Genomic DNA, 22,693 nt, shown 5'->3' on the forward strand with positions numbered 1-22,693 from the left:
CCCTCGTCAAGATTAATGGTCCTGTTTTGCTCGCGGAGGCTATGCATAGTTTACTGTAATTCAATCACCTTATATCAGACGGCAAGACTATTGACCTGCAGTATTCACACACTCAGCCTCTAACAACGACATTTCACTGTGTGTGTCTCTCTCTCTCTCTCTCATCTGTCTTTTCCTCTCTCTCCCTCTCTCTCTCTCTCTCTCTCTCTCTCTCTCTCCCTGCCTTTCTTTTTCACCGTTCCTCAGTTTTTACTGTTTGTGGCCTCTTCTTTCTATTTTTCTACTGCTTCACGCGGCGTCTCCGCTGAAGGGAGACCTAACTGGACGTGATGAATCGTTGCTCTTAAGAGGGACGCGTTTCAAAGGACGGCACCGTGAACACCCATTTGCCAAGAGGAGCAACTGAAGGGACCATAATAAAGGACTTGTGGGCCGAGGTTACTAGAGGGCAACGGCCACAACTCTTCTCCCTGCGTGCGCGTGTGCGTGCGTCTGTGCGTGTGCGTGCGTTTGTGTGTCTGCGTGTGTGAAAGAAAACAAGTCAGAGAGAGTGAGACGAGGATCATGTGGCCCAGAGTCAGCTGGGAGGACCAGCACTGAACGCTGAACAAGAACAGAAACCCAAATCCAAAAGAGGGGGAGAAGAAGCTACTGCATGCAGTCTGCAGAAGCACTCTGTTTACTTTACCTCCAGAACTATCCGCGGTGCAGGGTGACTCCTCCACATTCTTAAGCCTCCCGTGTATACAGGCTGGGGAGGGGAGACCATTTTGGGGGGGGGGGGATATTTTAGAGGGCTTGCGTCCTCCACGTGCCATAAAGGACTATACTATACCATGGAGACTGATGGCGATAGCACCGTGTCTGACTGGGAGGCCATGCTGGAGATGGACGAGGCCCTGGCGGGATGGCTCATGAAGCGCCCGGCCTGCGGCAGAGGACGGGAGAAGGGGTGGGAGTGGGGATGGGCCGCCTCGGACCTCCAGGACCCCCCTGTCTGTGACACCGAGGAGGTCCCTGCTGTAAGTTATACGCTGCATGTACTGGGGTTAAGTTCAGGGTGGCCGAGTCCGCTTATTTACCACAACTTTGGGTTTGTTTTAATGCGGTGGCTTGTTGATGAAAATCTACATGCCAACATTTCTTTGATATATGTATAAATATCCATAGGCTTGGGGGAGTGTGAATCACATTGAGTGACAGAATCGGTCTGGTGTCTGTCTCTACTCATTAAGCCCTGGTTAATGTGTGTAAATGACGAAAACATTCATTATTATAGACATGCGTAGTATTTATAATGATAAATGCATCGAATCAGTTTTTATCAGGATTATGTGGCCATATTATTGGGCCTGTTTTTGGCTTGTTTTTCGAGGGGAGATTTGGCTTATTTCTCTCGCAAGAGTTGACAACACAGGTTACGTTCTGCACAGTAAAATCCACGCTATAATGGACTTTTTGATGATATACAAATGGTCCCGGTCTCGTCCATTTGTTGTCCATGTTTTGCACTGAACTTGACTATGTGTCGGCCTATCGTTGAGGGACGTTGGCGGGTGTTAGTTTAGTTGTGCACGGACGGCAGAGAGTGTTAGAGAGGCAGGGGCCTGAAATCCCGTAAGAGGAGCACTTTTGGACGAAAATAGCGCGTCACGCTGCGACACGTTGAGAGCTTGTAGATCAGCAATTTTTGGGGTGCAAACCAGCACTCTATAGCTAGTGGAGATGCAGGGTGTACGACATGGATTTCAACAAAAAAAATTGTTCAACGCCAAAATGCTGTGTTCAAGTTCAGGAGACTGAATGCTGCATTTCTTTCACCATGTAGTAAATGCTGCATCCGTGGGTCTGGAAAGGGCAGTTGCTTTTGCAGACGAGTAATAAAGGGTGTCTATGTGTGCACTTCGGTGGTGCACGGTACTATTCTCAGTTCATTTCAGCATTTAACCCCTGCATCCATTTTTAACTCGGCATTCCACTGCGTGTATAGGTTATGTATGCTGTACAACTTCCAGTTACCTTCTGGAAAACATTCTTAGGCATGAATCATATATAGCTCCAGGGTTCATAAAGGGTCATTGTGTGTGTGTGTGTGTGTGTGTGTGTGTGTGTGTGTGTGTGTGTGTGTGTGTGTGTGTGTGTGTGTGTGTGTGTATGTGTGTGTGTGTGTGTGTGTGTGTGTGTGTGTGTGTGTGTGTGTGTGTGTGTGTGTGTGTGTGTGTGTGTGTGTGTGTGTGTGTGTGTGTGTGTGTGTGTGTGTGTGTGTGTGTGTACTAGTGCTGTCATGCATAACACAGTATTTTTCATGGGAAACAGTTGTGTTGTTGTTTTGACTTATGGCATACTGTAGTTGTATAATGGTACTTTAAGAAGGTTCTCCATACGTATATATATATATCACTCATTCTTGAGATGAGGGACAAAAGTGGAAAAAACATGTCCCACACATAAAAGCCTTATTTTATGTAAAAAATAAATTAATTCATAAAAATAAAAGCACTTGCAAAGTTAAGTGTAATACAGTTGTGTATTATTATGCCCTTAATTTCATTATAATTGTTTTCATATTCCATCTGAATTAGTTAAAAGCAGGCCCTGTACCCAAAAAGGCCTGTATTTAGCCTGTCCCCAGCAAGTGGCCACAATTTCAAACTGCCAAAAAAGTGTCTAATACTGTCACAATCACATAAATATACATACTAAATTAAAGTAGATTGTCAACAACATAGCAAATAATATACACAGTTAATTTTAATTTATATTTTCTATTAAATATCTCATATCAAATGTTCGTCCCACGTCTCCGTCAACTCCGTCAGGTTTTTTTAAAAGTCTTAAATTAATCAGAAAATATTGTCGACAGATTTAGCCTGAAGACTCCTTTTCCAAGTCCCATTTATATTTGTTGCAACAGTGGAGTACCTGGTCTGACAAGCATTCAATTGTTTGATATTTTAAACAAACAATGTTGATAACAATGTGGTCACAGCTTTTACATGTCAACTCCGTCAGGACATTATTATGATCTTTGTTAAGAATTCCAAAATAATGTTTATTATTTTAGTTTAGGGGTTAGGTTTAGCTAACAAAATTAAGCAAAAACAAAATGGCTACATTGTACTAAAGAGGGTTAAGATGAAAACAAATGCCATTTTGTCAACTCCGTCAGACGTCAACTCCGTCAGATTTTGTGTCTGACGGAGTTGACGTGTATCTGACGGAGTTGACAAAAGTGTTCCTAAAACAATAAAATTATTGTTTTTGAATAATGGGCAGTATTCTAATTTGGCACACAGTTAGAGCATGCCTTAAGGAACATTTTTGGCTATGGGGCCATCACAGATTTGTCTCGTGGTGACCATGGCAGCCATATTACAAAAGAGCCGCCACCTGATGTTATTTTACAATAACTCAAGTTCTACACCACCTAGGATCTTGATTCTGGTGACTAAGACCTCATTTTCAAGGATGAGGGATACAGTGGTACAATTTAGACTTTCCCTGTGACCATGGCAGCCATTTTTCAAAATGGCCACCACCTGCTGTTATTTTACAATAACTTAAGTTCTACACCACCTAGGATCTTGATTCTGGTGACTAATCATACATTTTCAAGGATGTGGGGTACATTGGTAATATTTAGATTTGTCCTGTGACCATAGCAGCCATTTTTTTTTTCAAAATGGCCGCCACCTGCTGTTATTTTACAATAACTCAAGTTTTAGACCACCTAGGATCTTGATTTTGGCGACTAATCATACATTTTAAAAGATGAGAAATACAGTGGTACTATTTAGATTTGTCCTGTGACCATGGCAGCCATTGTTTTTCAAAATGACCACCAACCTGCTGTTATTTTACCAATAACTCAAGTTTTAGACCACCAAGGATCTTGATTCTGGCGACTAATCATTACATTTTCAAGGATGAACTTTCTCTGGGAGAGGTAAGGGCTTATTTCAGGTGCAGGTTGAGTTTCTACTGACAGGACATTAAAAGGAGGTGGGCTTTCTGGCCTTTGACTTGCCCCTTTCAGGTACAGATGCACAGTTTGACTTCACTGGCCACTGCAGGGAACTGTGGGGGAGAAACTTTGGTCTCTTGACACCCCGATTAGGTTCAGGGTTTTTTTTGGTGGAGACTTGCCTTTCATGACATCTTTGCTGCAGCAGTTGATCTCCTTACTGCCAGTGGTGGCACACTCTGGGTCTCTGGGGCATTGTATCTTGGTGGCCTCCTGCCAGTGTTTCTCCATCCTTCTCCTGAGCTCTGTGTTCTGGGGCTCTGTTATAGTCAACTTACATTGTCTTGGCTGGAGATTGCTTTCCTGCAGGGTCCAGCCCAGTCTTGTGCAGATGGCTGCTGGCCCACCTGGAGGCCCCAACCTCACTTCTTCGGTTGGTGTGATTAGGTGGGGTGGTCTTCCCCAATCAGGATGAGGGGTTTGACCCTTTCAAACGGCAGTCTGGCCAAGTGTCTGTATTTAGTTGTGAGTTTAGATACAGGATACGATTGCTCACCCAGCCCCAGGTGACATGAGGTGAAGGCTCCTTTGATTTGGTAACATTGCTTTGGTTGACATGCTGGGGACACAGAGAAAGACACTGATGCCTTCAGTGTCTGCACATCCTGCCTGATGGTCCTGAAGCCAAATCTTCTGTCTTCAGTCTTTCCCTCACTGTTCACTGCTCACTGTTCACCTCACCGAATTTAGCCCAAGGAGTTTGACCCCTAGTTTGGCCATAGACCCCCTAGTTTGGCCATAGCCACTTGCCCAAATGTGCCGACATGTGCTGACCTCATCACATCTGTGATGATGGCTATGGCCGTTTTTAGCCAACGTAGTGTTTTTTGTGCAAAGCTAATGCTTGGAATGGATCCAGAATCATGAAAAGCCCCTAGTTTGACATGCCACATGCTACTTAAAGCATAATGAAATTTAGAACATTTAGCCTTATATTGGTTGTTGATGGTACCCAACTTTCAGCAGCTGTCAAACATGCCCCTAGGGTGGTCAAATAGAAACCAATGTGGGATATGTTAGTAGACACCTTTACAAACATTGGTGAAGAAAATTCTTGGTAAGAAATGTATTCACAGATTTTATATTATTCTGATAATATTCCCTGAGTAAATTGGTAAAATAATAGCAGGTCCACCATTTTTGAAAATGTCTACCATCCATGGTCACAGGATAAATCTAAATAGTACAACTGTATTCCTCACCCTTGAAAATGTATGATTAGTCACCAGAATCAAGATCCTAGGTGGTGTAGAACTTGAGTTATTGGGAAATAACAGAAAGTCGGCGGCCATTTTGAAAGATGTCTACCATGGTCACAGGACAAATCTAAATAGTACCAATGTATCCCACATCCTTGAAAATGTATGATTAGTCACCAGAATCAAGATCCTAGGTGGTGTAGAACTTGAGTTATTGGGAAATAACAGAAAGTTGGCGGCAATTTTGAAAAATGGCTGCCATGTTCACAGGGCAAATCTAAATAGTACCACTGTATTCCTCATCCTTGAAAATGTGGGATTAGTCACCAGAATCAAGATCCTAGGTGGTCTAGAACCTAAATCAGTTAAACTTGTCAACTCCGTCAGATGTTCGTCAACTCCGTCAGACGTTCGTCCCGTGATGTTTTTGTTAATTTCCAAAGAAATAGAAAATTTGCTGTCAAATCTTTTGTGCTTATGTATTGAAACACCAACTGAAATGATACGTAATGATGATTTTTTTTTTTTTTTACATGGTTTTCATGTTATAATATTGAAAATAAAGGTTGAAATGACGGTTTTGAGAAATTGGATATTTCATAATAGTGTGATATTGGAACAAAATAATATTAAAAGATTTGTATTACTTAACTTGATTACTGAAAGCCATTATAAGATAACTGATGACTTTATATTATTGTTGAAATGATAAAATTCAATTAAAAGGGATTTTAGTGTGTCTGACGGAGTTGACATGAATCAGGTATTAAGTGCATAAATGTCCCATTTTAGAAAGAAATGTTATGCGAAAAACCTGTTCCTTCTCAAGATTGGTAGTTGAGACCTGTGTCTACAAATACATCTATTTGATTTGAATGTATCTTAAAAAAAAAAAAAATCCAGTTTGAAAAAGGTTTTGTCCCTTATCTCAAGAATGGGTGATATATATATGAGTCACACACTTTTAAGCCATTATTACTCCCCTTTTAGCGTGTTTTAGCGATTACTGTAATTTGCAGAATTTCGACTCTTCTCCTGATGTTTGGTGTAACGTAGTTGTTGCAAATGTTTTGTGAAAAGGCTGTCCTTTTCCCTAACAACAGTTATTTGACTGGAACCTTCTTTTTTTTCTCCAACCTGAATGGAAAGAACTGTATTGGCAGCCATTGTTTCCTGAAGACTCAGAAAAGCATCTGGTACAGATGCATGAAGAGCTCCCACTTGGAGGCCTCCTCGGGGCAATTACAGGTTCTTTAGAAGACATGTGGCCACACGGTGGCGCTGTCGCCTCACAGCTAGAAGGTCCTGGGTTCGATTCCCGGCGTGGGCGCTATGGGAGCGTGTTCTTTCCCCGATACGCATCATCAGTGCCCTTACCCTGGGCGGGGTTGGCGAAAGGGCCTTTCTGTGTGGAGTTTGCATGTTCTCCCCGTGTCCCCCTATTAGGGTAGTTACTCTCACAAAAAAAACATGCTTTAATTCTGGCCTCTAATCTATACTGCCTCCCCCTGGCCACTCCTGACGGAGAGGAAAGTATTCCTTCCATGCGCTAACGTCCAAACCAGGGAAACTCCCTCCTCTCAGGTGAAAAGAAGCGGCTTGGACTCCTCATACATAGAAAGAAGCATGAGGTCAGTCCGTTGCTCTCCCCAGGTTGGCTGAGGGAGTGTATAGCGCCCAGGGTTACACGAGATAATTGACACTGGGTGAAAAAAAATTTGTTGCGAAATCCGTGGGATAAAAAAAAAGAGAGAGATAAAAAATAAAATAAAAAGCGTAGGCCTACTATTCTTGTCCAGATTGCTTGCTTTGCGAGATGAATTAAACCGCATCGTGATAATTACGTTTAGAATTTTGGATGTGCTGCCTCTTGACGTCATCATTGTCAGAAATATGCCGGCGTCGCTATATATGAATGTATAATAGGTTGAGAATGTTCTCATCATGACCACTATAGCGCCGCAGCATGTCAGCAGAATGACCTAAAGAAGAGCCATTGTCTCATGCATGCCACACATGATATTATACACATGCATCTGCAGTGCTTGTCAAAATCCCCCACATCGATATCGGTATCGATGACAAAGTTACGATTATGAACTAACCCCCCGAAAAAAAACAATCCTGATGGACTTGTGGGTGGTTTTAACATGGCTATTTTAATAATAACTAATGTAAGAGAGCATGAGACAGAGTGTAAAGTGTGGATGGCTGAGATTAAATTGGATTAATTTCACCATTCTGTCTCTGTCTCTGACTCTGTCTGTCTCTGTCTGTCTGTCTGTCTCTCTCTGTCTGTGTCTCTGTCTCTCTCTGTCTCTTTCTGTCTCTGTCTGTCTCTCTCTGTCTCTTTCTGTCTCTGTCTGTCTCTCTCTCTCTCTCTCTCTCTCTGTCTCTCTCTCTCTCTCTCTCTCTCTCTCTCTCTCTCTCTCTCTCTCTAGGTGCTGAGTCCTACGTATAAGCAGCGCAATGAGGACTTCAGGAAGCTCTTCAAACAGCTCCCTGACACAGAGAGACTCATCGTGGGTGAGTGGAGTTTGGTGGTATTCATTTTTTTTTTAAAGATTTGTTTTGGGGTTTTTTATGTCTTTATTGATAGGACAGTAGACTGGCAGGACATGGGGAGAGAGATGGGGCGAGTGACACCCAGCAAAAAGAACATTGGGATTGGGATTCGAACCTGCAACACGCTGTCAGGCTGGCTCAACCCATAATATTGTCATGAAATAATTGAGAAAAGTACTCCTCCCGCCCCAGCCCGTAGAATTACATGCAGTCACAGCTTCCTCACTCAAACACAGGCCTATGTTCTCTATGCACACATGCCATTTTGGAAAGAACTTGTGGTTGTTACCGCTGAAACTAATGAAGGAAGGCTCTTCCATTCTGGTCAAACAGAGTCAGGGTGATGCTATTGTGCATGTTTTCTCACTGGAAACACTCCTTAAGGCCAGGGTGTGTAACTCAGAGTCACGAGCGTGTACAAATGGAACCAAATGGACAATTTGTTTCCATTTGCACACTCTCAGAGTTATGGGGGTCCTTGAAATTAAAAAGTTTGAGAACCACGCACTGCACACTATATGGAACAAAGCCTTAATTAGTATCATTGGTAACACCATGTGAAGGAAGTATAGGGAAGAGTTATTCTGTGTGCATAGAGCCCATTGTGTTCACACAGATGCTGGACAAAGCCGGCTGTACCACGGTGGACTGGAACCCACAACCTCTGTGGTGGTGGGCAGGGACCTCCTGTGGTGGTGGGCAGGGACCACTTTGCCACCCGAACATCTGCTTTTTTTTAGAGAGAGATTATTTTGCCTATGATGACATGTCCAAAAATATAGATTAGCTTATTATCGTTTTATTAAATTGTCAATTTTCGAGGAGAGAGCACTCCATACATTTCTCGTTTCTCGCACATAATTATACTGTATGCTGAAATGAATACAAACTTTAAAGCAGTGACTCTCAAAGTTTGGTCACAATGCGTTGTGAGTGAGCTTGTAGATTTGCTATTCTGGAAAATGTTGACAAATCTTCTCTTATGGGTTCCCTTTCTTTTCAAAAAGTGGGGATCCACATACAAATGCATATCAATTTGGCGGTCCTTGAAATGAAAATGATTCTTTTTTTTTTCACTTAATTTTTATTGAAGGAAGAACAGACACAAACAAAAACTCAACTAACAAGACAATATGGGAAAGAAAAAGAAAAGAAAAAGGACAAAAAGTTAAAGGAAAAAAGGCTGCATTTTTCATATTACAATAAACATTCAATGAAATTCTATTGCAATATCGCTAGGCTGAGAGAAGAGATTCCACTTTTCCCATTTTTTATAGAATTTATCCTCTTGTAGTCTCAGTATGAATGTTAGTTTTTCCATAGAATACAGTTCCTCAATAATGTCCATCCATTGATCTTTCGTTGGTGGGTCCTGTTGGTACCAGCGTCGTGTGATTGCTTTTTTACTTGATGCTAAGAGGATCTAACCTGACGCTGCCAGATGAGGGCGGTATTGCGGAAACATACTCCCCAACACAACACTCATCTGGGATCTCTGACAGAGTTGAGCCCTGAGTCAGATCTGCTTCGCACCGAACCAATCAGCGTGAGCTAAAGGCGGGATGCGGATGTGACGGTATATAGACACGTCGATATGATTGGTTGTGTTTGCACGCCCACACGGTGATAGACAGACGCTCCCATCCAATCATCTACCATGTATCTTGAAAAAAAGGAACAGCCCCGTCATCGAATTTGCTTCCGCGATCCCAGATCCAAATAAGCTGTGAAACAAATTTGTGTAGCAAGCTTTTTGGATCTGGCAGCGTCAGGTTAAAGAGGATCTTGATTAAATATTTATCATGTGTTAGAAACTCTTCAGGGATATTTCCCAACAGTAGAAAAGAAACAGACGGAGGTATCTCAAAATGAAAATGAAATTTAAAAACCTGCCATGCCTGTCTTTCAGACTACTCATGTGCCCTGCAAAGGGACATCCTCCTACAGGGACGCCTCTACCTCTCAGAGAACTGGATCTGTTTCTACAGCAACATTTTCCGCTGGGAGACTCTGGTATGTGCATGTCAACGTTTTGGACTCGGTTCTACCTGTTAACCATGTCTCTAGGTTGGCAAAATGTAATATGCCGCTGTGTCGAAACCGCTGACAGTATTTGTGTGTGTGTGTGTGTGTGTGTGTGTGTGTGTGTGTGTGTGTGTGTGTGTGTGTGTGTGTGTGTGTGTGTGTGTGTGTGTGTGTGTGTGTGTGTGTGTGTGTGTGTGTGTGTGTGTGTGTGTGTGTGTGTGTGTGTGTGTGTGTGTGTGTGTGTGTGTGTGTGTGTGTGTGTGTGTGTGTGTGTGTGTGTGTGTGTGCGCGCGCGTGCGTGTCTGTAGCTGACGGTGCGGCTAAAGGACATCTGCTCCATGACGAAAGAGAAGACAGCTCGCCTCATCCCCAACGCCATGCAGGTCTGCACAGACACAGAGAAGGTGAGCCAGGGCCACATAAATATGATACATTAATGACGCCCACGTCACTGTCAGAGTGGCCTCGAAACCAACGCACGGAATGTTACAGTGGGCGGAGGAACAGGTTTTTGGTTGCTGGGACTGGACTGGACTACTACTGAAGTTCTTCATTGTTATAGGGTTCCCAACGCACATGAAATTCCTGGAACTATTTTGAAATTAGAAAAAACAAAAAATAGTTTCCCGTCCTGGAAAAGGGTTGGAATTTATCAAGCGTCCTGGAAAAATGGTTGGCTAGTATGCATTGTTTTTGGATATCGATTGTCATGCTCGTGACGGAACATTCCGCACATGTTGGAACTGCTATTGGCGAACGGGTTCTCGAGTTGCGTGGATTACAGCCGTTACACACGTACAGAGACGTGGTGCATTTATAGATGGATATTATGGCACCATACTGTATGTATACATTACAATGAGGTTTCATTCTTCACAGCACTTTTTCACCTCATTTGGAGCCAGAGACAGAACGTACATGATGATGTTCAGACTGTGGCAAAATGCTCTAATGGACAAGGTGAGCGGGCGCCCAATATCACTTCATGTTCACATTACATTACATAAATAAAGTTCATTATTATGTAACATTATTATTATTATTCTTCAGCCTCTGTGCCCCAAAGAGCTGTGGCACTTTGTCCATCAGTGCTACGGCAGCGAGCTGGGCCTGACCAGCGACGACGAGGACTATGTTCCCCCTGACGATGACTTCAACACCATGGGGTGAGTCTGGTTAACACTAACGAACTAACTGTAAACACTGAGGCACAAGTGAGTAGTACAGACGACCCTGTCCTCTGTTGTTTGTTTTAGACTGAGGTACTAAGTGAGTAGTACAGACGACCCTGTCCGCTGTTGTTTGTTTTAGACTGAGGTACTAGTGAGTAGTACAGACGACCCTGTCCTCTGTTGTTTGTTGTAGACTGAGGTACTAGTGAGTAGTACAGACGACCCTGTCCTCTGTTGTTTGTTGTAGACTGAGGTACTAGTGAGTAGTACAGACGACCCTGTCCTCTGTTGTTTGTTGTAGACTGAGCTACCGACCCTGTCCTCTGTTGTTTGTTTTAGACTGAGGTACTATAGTGAGTACTACAGACCATAGATACAGTATATAAAAAAAGAATAGATGCCTCATTGGCCGCTGCAGTTCATTGGGGCGACGTCTCTATACGTTGAAGTCAAACGGAACTTGCGGAAGTGCTGAAGACATTTGCTGAAGGCACGCCGGGTCGCTGCCCAAGTGACGTCACTCATCACGAGTGACTCCTCCTCATCCCCCTTTATGAAACTATAGCTCCTCGCCACTCGCCCTACACACTTCCACTTGGTTTGAGCATAGATATATATATATATATATATATAAATAATAGAGACGGCACTGGATGGGAGGGGAATGCCGGCGATATTATTTATATATCAATGCTAAAACCGAGTGGAAGTGTGTAGGGCGAGTGGCAAGGAGCTAGTTTTTAGGCCCATGTGACTCCATGTGACTCCTCCATGTCTCTCGCCAATCACAGCGCGTCCTTTCCGGGACTTATAAACTTTAATAATAAAACTTTATTTGTATGTCACGCACGTCTCGGGAATCTCGGGAATATTGTGTCTTCGATTTTGACACGTGCCCCAGAGCCGGAGGAGGCGTCTACCTTTTTATGTCTTTGGTACAGTCCACCCTGTCCTCTGTTGTCTCTGGTACAGTCCACCCTGTCCACCCTGTCCTCTGTTGTCTCTGGTACAGTCCACCCTGTCCTCTGTTGTCTCTGGTACAGTCCACCCTGTCCACCCTGTCCTCTGTTGTCTCTGGTACAGTCCACCCTGTCCTCTGTTGTCTCTGGTACAGTCCACCCTGTCCACCCTGTCCTCTGTTGTCTCTGGTACAGTCCACCCTGTCCTCTGTTGTCTGTCTATGGTACAGTCCACCCTGTCCTCTGTTGTCTGTCTATGGTACAGTCCACCCTGTCCTCTGTTGTCTGTCTATGGTACAGTCCACCCTGTCCTCTGTTGTCTGTCTATGGTACAGTCCACCCTGTCCTCTGTTGTCTATGGTACAGTCCACCCTGTCCTCTGTTGTCTATGGTACAGTCCACCCTGTCCTCTGTTGTCTGTCTCTGGTACAGTCCACCCTGTCCTCTGTTGTCTGTCTATGGTACAGTCCACCCTGTCCTCTGTTGTCTGTCTATGGTACAGTCCACCCTGTCCTCTGTTGTCTGTCTATGGTACAGTCCACCCTGTCCTCTGTTGTCTATGGTACAGTCCACCCTGTCCTCTGTTGTCTATGGTACAGTCCACCCTGTCCTCTGTTGTCTATGGTACAGTCCACCCTGTCCTCTGTTGTCTCTGGTACAGTCCACCCTGTCCACCCTGTCCTCTGTTGTCTATGGTACAGTCCACCCTGTCCTCTGTTGTCTATGGTACAGTCCACCCTGTCCTCTGTTGTCTGTCTATGGTACAGTACACCCTGTCCTCTGTTGTCTATGGTACAGTCCACCCTGTCCTCTGTTGTCTGTCTATGGTACAGTCCACCCTGTCCTCTGTTGTCTATGGTACAGTCCACCCTGTCCTCTGGTGTCTATGGTACAGTCCACCCTGTCCTCTGGTGTCTGTCTATGGTACAGTCCACCCTGTCCTCTGGTGTCTATGGTACAGTCCACCCTGTCCTCTGTTGTCTATGGTACAGTCCACCCTGTCCTCTGTTGTCTGTCTATGGTACAGTCCACCCTGTCCTCTGGTGTCTGTCTATGGTACAGTCCACCCTGTCCTCTGTTGTCTATGGTACAGTCCACCCTGTCCTCTGTTGTCTGTCTATGGTACAGTCCACCCTGTCCTCTGTTGTCTATGGTACAGTCCACCCTGTCCTCTGTTGTCTGTCTATGGTACAGTCCACCCTGTCCTCTGTTGTCTATGGTACAGTCCACCCTGTCCTCTGTTGTCTGTCTATGGTACAGTACACCCTGTCCTCTGTTGTCTATGGTACAGTCCACCCTGTCCTCTGTTGTCTATGGTACAGTCCACCCTGTCCTCTGTTGTCTATGGTACAGTCCACCCTGTCCTCTGTTGTCTATGGTACAGTCCACCCTGTCCTCTGTTGTCTATGGTACAGTCCACCCTGTCCTCTGTTGTCTATGGTACAGTCCACCCTGTCCTCTGGTGTCTCTGGTACAGTCCACCCTGTCCTCTGTTGTCTGTGGTACTGTCCACCCTGTCCTCTGTTGTCTGTGGTACTGTCCACCCTGTCCTCTGGTGTCTCTGGTACAGTCCACCCTGTCCTCTGTTGTCTGTGGTACTGTCCACCCTGTCCTCTGGTGTCTCTGGTACAGTCCACCCTGTCCTCTGTTGTCTGTGGTACTGTCCACCCTGTCCTCTGTTGTCTGTGGTACTGTCCACCCTGTCCTCTGGTGTCTCTGGTACAGTCCACCCTGTCCTCTGTTGTCTATGGTACAGTCCACCCTGTCCTCTGTTGTCTGTCTATGGTACAGTCCACCCTGTCCTCTGTTGTCTATGGTACAGTCCACCCTGTCCTCTGTTGTCTATGGTACAGTCCACCCTGTCCTCTGGTGTCTATGGTACAGTCCACCCTGTCCTCTGGTGTCTCTGGTACAGTCCACCCTGTCCTCTGGTGTTTCTGGTACAGTCCACCCTGTCCACCCTGTCCTCTGTTGTCTGTCTATGGTACAGTCCACCCTGTCCTCTGTTGTCTATGGTACAGTCCACCCTGTCCTCTGTTGTCTATGGTACAGTCCACCCTGTCCTCTGGTGTCTATGGTACAGTCCACCCTGTCCTCTGTTGTCTATGGTACAGTCCACCCTGTCCTCTGTTGTCTATGGTACAGTCCACCCTGTCCTCTGGTGTCTATGGTACAGTCCACCCTGTCCTCTGGTGTCTCTGGTACAGTCCACCCTGTCCTCTGGTGTTTCTGGTACAGTCCACCCTGTCCACCCTGTCCTCTGTTGTCTGTCTATGGTACAGTCCACCCTGTCCTCTGGTGTCTATGGTACAGTCCACCCTGTCCTCTGTTGTCTGTGGTACTGTCCACCCTGTCCTCTGGTGTCTCTGGTACAGTCCACCCTGTCCTCTGTTGTCTGTGGTACTGTCCACCCTGTCCTCTGTTGTCTGTGGTACTGTCCACCCTGTCCTCTGGTGTCTCTGGTACAGTCCACCCTGTCCTCTGTTGTCTATGGTACAGTCCACCCTGTCCTCTGTTGTCTGTCTATGGTACAGTCCACCCTGTCCTCTGGTGTCTATGGTACAGTCCACCCTGTCCTCTGGTGTCTATGGTACAGTCCACCCTGTCCTCTGGTGTCTATGGTACAGTCCACCCTGTCCTCTGGTGTCTATGGTACAGTCCACCCTGTCCTCTGGTGTCTATGGTACAGTCCACCCTGTCCTCTGGTGTCTATGGTACAGTCCACCCTGTCCTCTGGTGTCTATGGTACAGTCCACCCTGTCCTCTGGTGTCTATGGTACAGTCCACCCTGTCCTCTGGTGTCTATGGTACAGTCCACCCTGTCCTCTGGTGTCTATGGTACAGTCCACCCTGTCCTCTGGTGTCTATGGTACAGTCCACCCTGTCCTCTGTTGTCTATGGTACAGTCCACCCTGTCCTCTGTTGTCTGTCTATGGTACAGTCCACCCTGTCCTCTGTTGTCTATGGTACAGTCCACCCTGTCCTCTGTTGTCTGTCTATGGTACAGTCCACCCTGTCCTCTGTTGTCTATGGTACAGTCCACCCTGTCCTCTGTTGTCTGTCTATGGTACAGTCCACCCTGTCCTCTGTTGTCTATGGTACAGTCCACCCTGTCCTCTGGTGTCTATGGTACAGTCCACCCTGTCCTCTGTTGTCTATGGTACAGTCCACCCTGTCCTCTGTTGTCTATGGTACAGTCCACCCTGTCCTCTGGTGTCTATGGTACAGTCCACCCTGTCCTCTGTTGTCTATGGTACAGTCCACCCTGTCCTCTGGTGTCTATGGTACAGTCCACCCTGTCCTCTGTTGTCTATGGTACAGTCCACCCTGTCCTCTGTTGTCTATGGTACAGTCCACCCTGTCCTCTGTTGTCTATGGTACAGTCCACCCTGTCCTCTGTTGTCTATGGTACAGTCCACCCTGTCCTCTGGTGTCTATGGTACAGTCCACCCTGTCCTCTGGTGTCTATGGTACAGTCCACCCTGTCCTCTGTTGTCTATGGTACAGTCCACCCTGTCCTCTGTTGTCTATGGTACAGTCCACCCTGTCCTCTGTTGTCTATGGTACAGTCCACCCTGTCCTCTGTTGTCTATGGTACAGTCCACCCTGTCCTCTGGTGTCTATGGTACAGTCCACCCTGTCCTCTGTTGTCTATGGTACAGTCCACCCTGTCCTCTGGTGTCTATGGTACAGTCCACCCTGTCCTCTGTTGTCTATGGTCCTGTCCACCCTGTCCTCTGGTGTCTATGGTACAGTCCACCCTGTCCTCTGTTGTCTATGGTACAGTCCACCCTGTCCTCTGTTGTCTATGGTACAGTCCACCCTGTCCTCTGGTGTCTATGGTACAGTCCACCCTGTCCTCTGTTGTCTATGGTACAGTCCACCCTGTCCTCTGGTGTCTATGGTACAGTCCACCCTGTCCTCTGTTGTCTATGGTACAGTCCACCCTGTCCTCTGGTGTCTATGGTACAGTCCACCCTGTCCTCTGTTGTCTGCAGGTTCTGTGAGGAGATCCCCAACGAGGAGAACGAGCTGAACAACGAGTCCTTCAAGAGCAACGAAGCCAAGCCAGAGGGGAGTCCTCCTCTAGTCCACAACAGCGCCCCCCACTGTCCAGCCATGGGAACTCCCATTACAGTGAGACACGCACGCACGCACGCTTCAACAGCATCAGCGACAGGCTCTGATATATCACAGTCAGATGTCGCGCTCACATTAGTTATTAATACTTAACTTAATTTATAACGTTTTTTTATCGTGCCAGAAATGGGAACTTCATTTTCATCCAATTCCCATTTTGCACACACGCGCACGCACACACACGCACGCACACACACACACACACACACACACACACTCACACGCACACACACACACACACACACACACTCACATGCAGTGAGTGGCAGAGGTTAAAAGCAGAGGTGAAATGCACTGCTTGCACAGGAGCTTTCTGAAGGCCTTGAGAATTGATCCATCAATCCCTGACAGACTGTAAATTGCCTCAGAGAGAGACCTCTGTGAAATATACACTAGTGGGCCTCCATCACTTTTCATGCTGTCGTCCTGACTGTGTGTGTGTGTGTGTGTGTGTGTGTGTGTGTGTGTGTGTGTGTGTGTGTGTGTGTGTGTGTGTGTGTGTGTGTGTGTGTGTGTGTGTGTGTGTGTGTGTGCGTGTGCGTGCGTGTGCGTGAGTGCGTGCGTGTGTGCGCGTGCCAACCACAGCCCTAGTACAAGACCACCTCATCACTCCAGCCAACACCAAATGTCTTTTGTTTTTCCCCTATTATTAGCAGCACATAGTCATAGTGGCATGTGGCCTGATGTCACATGAACTGCACACAAATCAGTTCCAAGTCACGGCGCCTGGAGCACAGATCAGAGAGCTCCTTTTGTGGGTCAGTGTGTGTGTGTGTGTGTGCGTGTGCGTGTGCGTGCGTGCAGGCAGGCCTGTCACCATTATTACACAAGCACCCGACCGCAGGCCCACATACAAGCTTACGACACGTCGCATGATCGCGATGCGTCGTTTGTAAGCCTGTAGATTGCCTATTTCCAGCTATCTTTTATCCTTAACGTTATTATTACACTATGCCAGCTGTTTCTTTTTCTTCTTTTTTTTTGTTATTTGTCTTGTCTACCTTGTGAAATGTTATTATTTGATTATTATTCGATAAACTAAATGATCCATTAGGGTTTGACGTTGCATCGCAGTAACATCAAACATATCCTCGTCATCATTCTTTGACCGCGCTCGAGATCGTGGATTTCACAATATTACGCCAGACTTCCCGGTCCTTCATTGCCATCCCCACTCCCTGCTTACTGATGCCTGTGTCCCTAGCGATGACATCAGGGAACGACAGTTTTCTACCTCTGGTCTGCTTTGAGGCAGGACTCCAGAGAAGAAGGGAAGATATTACCTCATCGTCAGCTCTGTAGCAGTGGCCGGCAAACTGTGTTCTTCTGGATCGGAACTAGTGAAGAAACACAGGGAACGTTGCCGTATATTAGATCAGTCGATGGGTGGCTCTTCCAAGACAGATTTTGCTCTCTCATTAGAAGGCGGGTGTTTAAGTACCATCCAACCGTTTCTCTAGTTTCTTTTAAAGTGTCCATGTCTCGGAGCCATAGAGTAGAATCGTAGTCGTCCTACAAACATCAAACATATTAACATGCCTGCATGATTAACCGCCAGACGTACAAGCATTGATACTATACATTCATGCACATGATTTTCATATCATTTGAGCAGTGTTCATTTTGTTGACTAAGACCAGACTAAGGTTTTTGGTATTTAGTCGACTAAGACTGGACTAAGGCTAAACAATTTCAGAAATAGGACTAAGACTAAATGGTGTGTTATTCAAAAGACTAAGACTAAATATTTTCTGTCTAAATTGAATTAAGACTATGGCCTTACCCCTTATCCCTAAACTTATTTGCCTTTTTTACTATTTTGAAAAACATTTTTAATTCTTCAACTATCTACGTCTCTCTCTCTCTCTCTCTCTCTCTCTCTCTCTCTCTCTCAACTATCAACTATCTATCGATCTACGTCGACACGTTGTCAGCCTGTAGATCGTCTATTTGAACAATTCAAAAATGTTTTTCAAAACAGTTGAAAAAGGAAAAGAAGTTTAGGGATATAGGGGTAAGGCAGTGACGAAAATAGCTCTAAAGCCCAAACCAAACCAAAGGGTCGGGTCGGCAGAAAACGGTTTTTAAACCACACCAAGTTGCAAGGAGTTGCATTGGTGTGGTTGATCTTAAAAAATAACTTTTTGTCCCGATCCGACCCTTTGGTGTGGTTTGAGCTGAAGACTAAAAGACTATTGATGATTTCAGAATACTAAATAGGACTAAGACTAAATGGTGTTATTCAGAAGACTACATCAAACAAAATCTGCTGAAAACATTTGCACTGCATTTGAGAAGTCCTTGCATTGATTTCTCGCTCCTTTGCCTCTCACAAATAGTAGGGAATTATTTGATTTGCTATTTGATGCCATGCCAACAACAGCACACTCAATTGTTTATATACGCGTGTGTGCGTTTGTGCGTGCATGCGTCAGTGCGTGCGTGCGTGCGTATAGGCCACATAGTTGTATGATTTGATTATGAGATATACTGTAATAATGCTGACGGCTGCAGGGTGGTTTGATTTGCATAGAACCACTAACCTCTTAACCGATGAAGGTTTCTACAGAGCACTAAACATATCCTGTTGTCTACATTATGATTTCTCTCTCCTTTGCCTCTCACAAACAGTAGGGAATTATTTGATTTGCTATTTGATGCCATGCCAACAACGGCACACTCAATTGTTTAAAAAGTAAATACAATATGTGAACGGTGTATTAACTGCTGTTATTGATATTTGTCTGTCTGCAACGTTGCAACCGGGAGCGATATAGATAAGGGCAGAAAATGAGTTGTTCCATAACCGTAAATCAGATTTGGTTTGGTTACGATTTGCCATATTTGCCGGCAGGGCCGCTGGCTAAATCAAATCAGCCTGGGAAGCAACTCATTTTTTTCCTCCTGGATTTGAACCACACTGCCTCAATACTGCACACCGTGAAGTTAATCAATTTATCTGTCTCCAAATGTAATAAACTGCCCCCTGTGCTCACTCCACTAACTCGACCAAATAAACACTAATATGAACAGGCGGAGATCTCGTATCATCTTCATATTCCGGACCACACATGTTGTCCCTAGGAGGGAATCGGGATACGTGGCATTCCGCTATGCAACAAACTGTCAACTGGAATGCCCGTGCATGTGAAAGGCAACAGCTTCGTGAACAAATGACCCATGGGACGTATTCTCACATAATGGAGCACCGAAGTCTCTTTGCGTTATTGTCAGGGAGGTGCATCTTACAGGAAAATGTAACTAATTCAGTAGCAGTAACATTAGCGTTTTCTCTCAGTCAGTTGATTCTTCATATCCATATGAGTGAAACGGCCTGGATGATTTGTTTATTTTTCAAACACAGTTCTTATATGAGGCGATCTAAAATCCCCCCTATGGGGATTACAATGCAAATAAAAATACATGAACCCGTGGGTTCATGTATTTTACCGATATTGACGTCAGACTTCGGTGCTCTATAGTCCATGATGTCACTGAACCTAATCTCTCTCTCTCTCTCTCTCTCTCTCTCTCTCTCTCTCTATCTCTCTCTCTGTCTCTCTCTCTCCCCCAATGTCTGAAAACCCACCTCTTCAGACTCCATCTTAGCCCGTAGCACATGCCGTAGCACTTGCTCTAGCCTCGACGACCTCGACTTATTTAATGTAGATAGCATTTTATGTAGACATAGCACTCTATAGTGTATATGCATATTCCACATATGATTCTTGATGACTATATCCTTTTTTTAATTTGATGTATTACCATTTGTTGTTTTTGCCTACTGTACGTAGCTCTGAATTAATGACTAAATCGTAAATCTTTCTCTCTCTCTCTCTCTCTCTCTCAGTTTGACCTGCCAGAGGAGTTTGCAGACTGCCTTCCGGATGGGGAGCTGCTGTCCTTGCCCCCCCTGGTGGTGGACGTGGGCATCAGCGTGGCGGGCGTCCTGGGCGTGCCCGTCACCACCTCGCCCTCGCTGGACTTCAACGACAACGAGGACCTCCCCACCGAGCTCAGCGACTCCTCCGAGACACACGACGAGGGTAAACGCCTAGTGTTTTAGACTCCTCCTCCGACACACGACGAGGGTAAACGCCTAGTGTTTTAGACTCCTCCGAGACACACGACGAGGGTAAACGCCTAGTGTTTTAGACTCCTCCGAGACACACGACGAGGGTAAACGCCTAGTGTTTAGACTCCTCCGAGACACACGACGAGGGTAAACGCCTAGTGTTTAGACTCCTCCGAGACACACGACGAGGGTAAACGCCTAGTGTTTTAGACTCCTCCGAGACACACGACGAGGGTAAACGCCTAGTGTTTTAGACTCCTCTGAGACACACGACGAGGGTAAACGCCTAGTGTTTTAGACTCCTCCGAGACACACGACGAGGGTAAACGCCTAGTGTTTAGACTCCTCCTCCGAGACACACGACGAGGGTAAACGCCTAGTGTTTTAGACTCCTCTGAGACACACGACGAGGGTAAACGCCTAGTGTTTAGACTCCTCTGAGACACACGACGAGGGTAAACGCCTAGTGTTTAGACTCCTCCTCCGAGACACACGACGAGGGTAAACGCCTAGTGTTTAGACTCCTCCGACACACGACGAGGGTAAACGCCTAGTGTTTAGACTCCTCCGAGACACACGACGAGGGTAAACGCCTAGTGTTTAGACTCCTCCGAGACACACGACGAGGGTAAACGCCTAGTGTTTAGACTCCTCTGAGACACACGACGAGGGTAAACGCCTAGTGTTTAGACTCCTCTGAGACACACGACGAGGGTAAACGCCTAGTGTTTAGACTCCTCTGAGACACACGACGAGGGTAAACGCCTAGTGTTTAGACTCCTCCGAGACACACGACGAGGGTAAACGCCTAGTGTTTTAGACTCCTCCGAGATAGTGTCGACTGAAGCTATGACGAAAAATGTTCGTCGACTACCTTTTTTCACTGACAAAAACTAAATCGGAACTAAATGAAAACTAAGCTATGACAACCAAAACTAACAAATAAAAGCTAGACTGAAATGTTAGGAGGGGACTAGTGGACAAGAGATTACATTTGGTTGCATGCTGAAAATAGCCTGGAAACACTCACCAGTGTGGGTCTCAAAGTGTCTTTGAGTGGGTTCCAAATGGCCCCGTTCGTGTGCGTAACTCTGAGAGTATACAAATTGATTACAGGTCCATTTGCTTCCTTTTGTCAAGGGGTCCTTGACATAAAAAAGGTTTAAGAACCACTGCCCACTAAATGGAACAGAACCTTAACTAGTATCATCAGTAGCCCATTGTAGGACAGAAGAAGTCACGTCAACGTGTGTGTGACTGTGTGACTGTGTGACTGTGTGTGTGTGTGTGTGTGTGTGTGTGTGTGTGTGTGTGTGTGTGTGTGTGTGTGTGTGTGTGTGTGTGTGTGTGTGTGCGTGCGCCCCCTACAGGCGAGGTGCAGGCCTTCCATGATGACCTGGGCGGCAAACAGTACATCAACGAGGTGTACAACTTCAGCGTGGACAAGATGTACGACATCCTCTTCACCGAGTCACAGTTCATGACTGACTTCATGGAGCAGCGGAGATTCAAAGGTCTGTCTGTGTTTCCTCTGGAGATTCTGACTGGAACAGCCGTGAATTATTTCTGTTATCATAAAGGTGCATTCACATCGGACATGATCAAAAATAATAGCAACAACATGCAGTAATGTGCAGTAGTCCGGTCCGTATACTGCCTCCACGCACGCACAGGCCAGCCGGGGCGCCTGATGGAGGGTAAAGTGTGCCAAAATGCCCACTAACTGGCAAGTAGGTCCGTGAGTGCGTTCGTTGCGTATGTATGTGCGTGAGCGGCCATGACAGGCAGTGGGAGGTGAGCGGGGGAAACCTTTTCTTATTGGCTTTCCACACGTTTGTTTGGTCATATTCCGGTTGTTCATCGTCGTTGATTCCTCAGCTAAATTGAAGGCAGAATATACACTCCATTGACATGGCCCTGAGTGTGTGTTGTGTTCATTGCTGTTTCCCTGTGTGTGTGCCTCTTGTTCAGATGTGGTGTACCACCCGTGGAAGAAGGAGGATGCAGGGAACCAGACCAGAGACATCCTGTACACCATCTCTCTGTCCAACCCTCTGGCCCCCAAGACGGCCGCAGTCACAGAGACACAGGTCTGTGTGTGTGTGTGTGTGTGTGTGTGTGTGTGTGTGTGTGCGTACATGCGTGCGTGCATGCATGTGTGCATTGGGGAGGGGGTGTTGCACAAGGGGTCCTAATTAAATGTTGAGCTTATGCATGGATCATGCTTATGCACACACGTACACAAACACACACACACACACAAACACACACACAAGTGTGTGCATGCAATAAGCTCCTACTGTAAAGCGCTTTGGATAAAAAGGCTAGTTGTTTTTTCCACATAAGATAATGTATCCTGCATGCTCATGAGCTTTGTTGCATACTGTATCACCCCCTCTGCCCAGTCTGTTCCACTGCACTGTTGAAAAGCAATTATGTAAGCATCGCTTTGTGAACTTGTAGACCATTGTACTATTTTATGTACTGTACTATTCCTGAAAAGGTTTGAGTGATTAAGTTAAATGAAGTTAAGT

The 22,693-nt window shown here is 45.8% G+C and overlaps 1 protein-coding gene across 1 annotated transcript in view; it reads left to right on the top strand.

Annotated features, from left to right (window-relative positions):
• Window positions 1-22,693, top strand: part of LOC308321017 (protein Aster-B-like) — a gene marked incomplete at its 5' end in the record, with an annotated part of 139,391 nt that overhangs the window by 106,916 nt on the left and 9,782 nt on the right. Inside the window, 9 exons of the mRNA XM_080771781.1 lie at window positions 7,665-7,749; window positions 9,698-9,801; window positions 10,122-10,217; window positions 10,693-10,773; window positions 10,864-10,979; window positions 15,943-16,081; window positions 19,935-20,130; window positions 21,530-21,673; window positions 22,131-22,249. Of these exons, the coding sequence (XP_080627907.1) occupies window positions 7,665-7,749; window positions 9,698-9,801; window positions 10,122-10,217; window positions 10,693-10,773; window positions 10,864-10,979; window positions 15,943-16,081; window positions 19,935-20,130; window positions 21,530-21,673; window positions 22,131-22,249 (1,080 nt within the window). The remainder of the gene's footprint in view (window positions 1-7,664; window positions 7,750-9,697; window positions 9,802-10,121; window positions 10,218-10,692; window positions 10,774-10,863; window positions 10,980-15,942; window positions 16,082-19,934; window positions 20,131-21,529; window positions 21,674-22,130; window positions 22,250-22,693) is intronic.

This window comes from Protomyctophum bolini (assembly GCF_963924005.1).
Source record: "Protomyctophum bolini genome assembly, chromosome: 9".
Lineage (NCBI taxonomy): Eukaryota > Metazoa > Chordata > Actinopteri > Myctophiformes > Myctophidae > Protomyctophum > Protomyctophum bolini.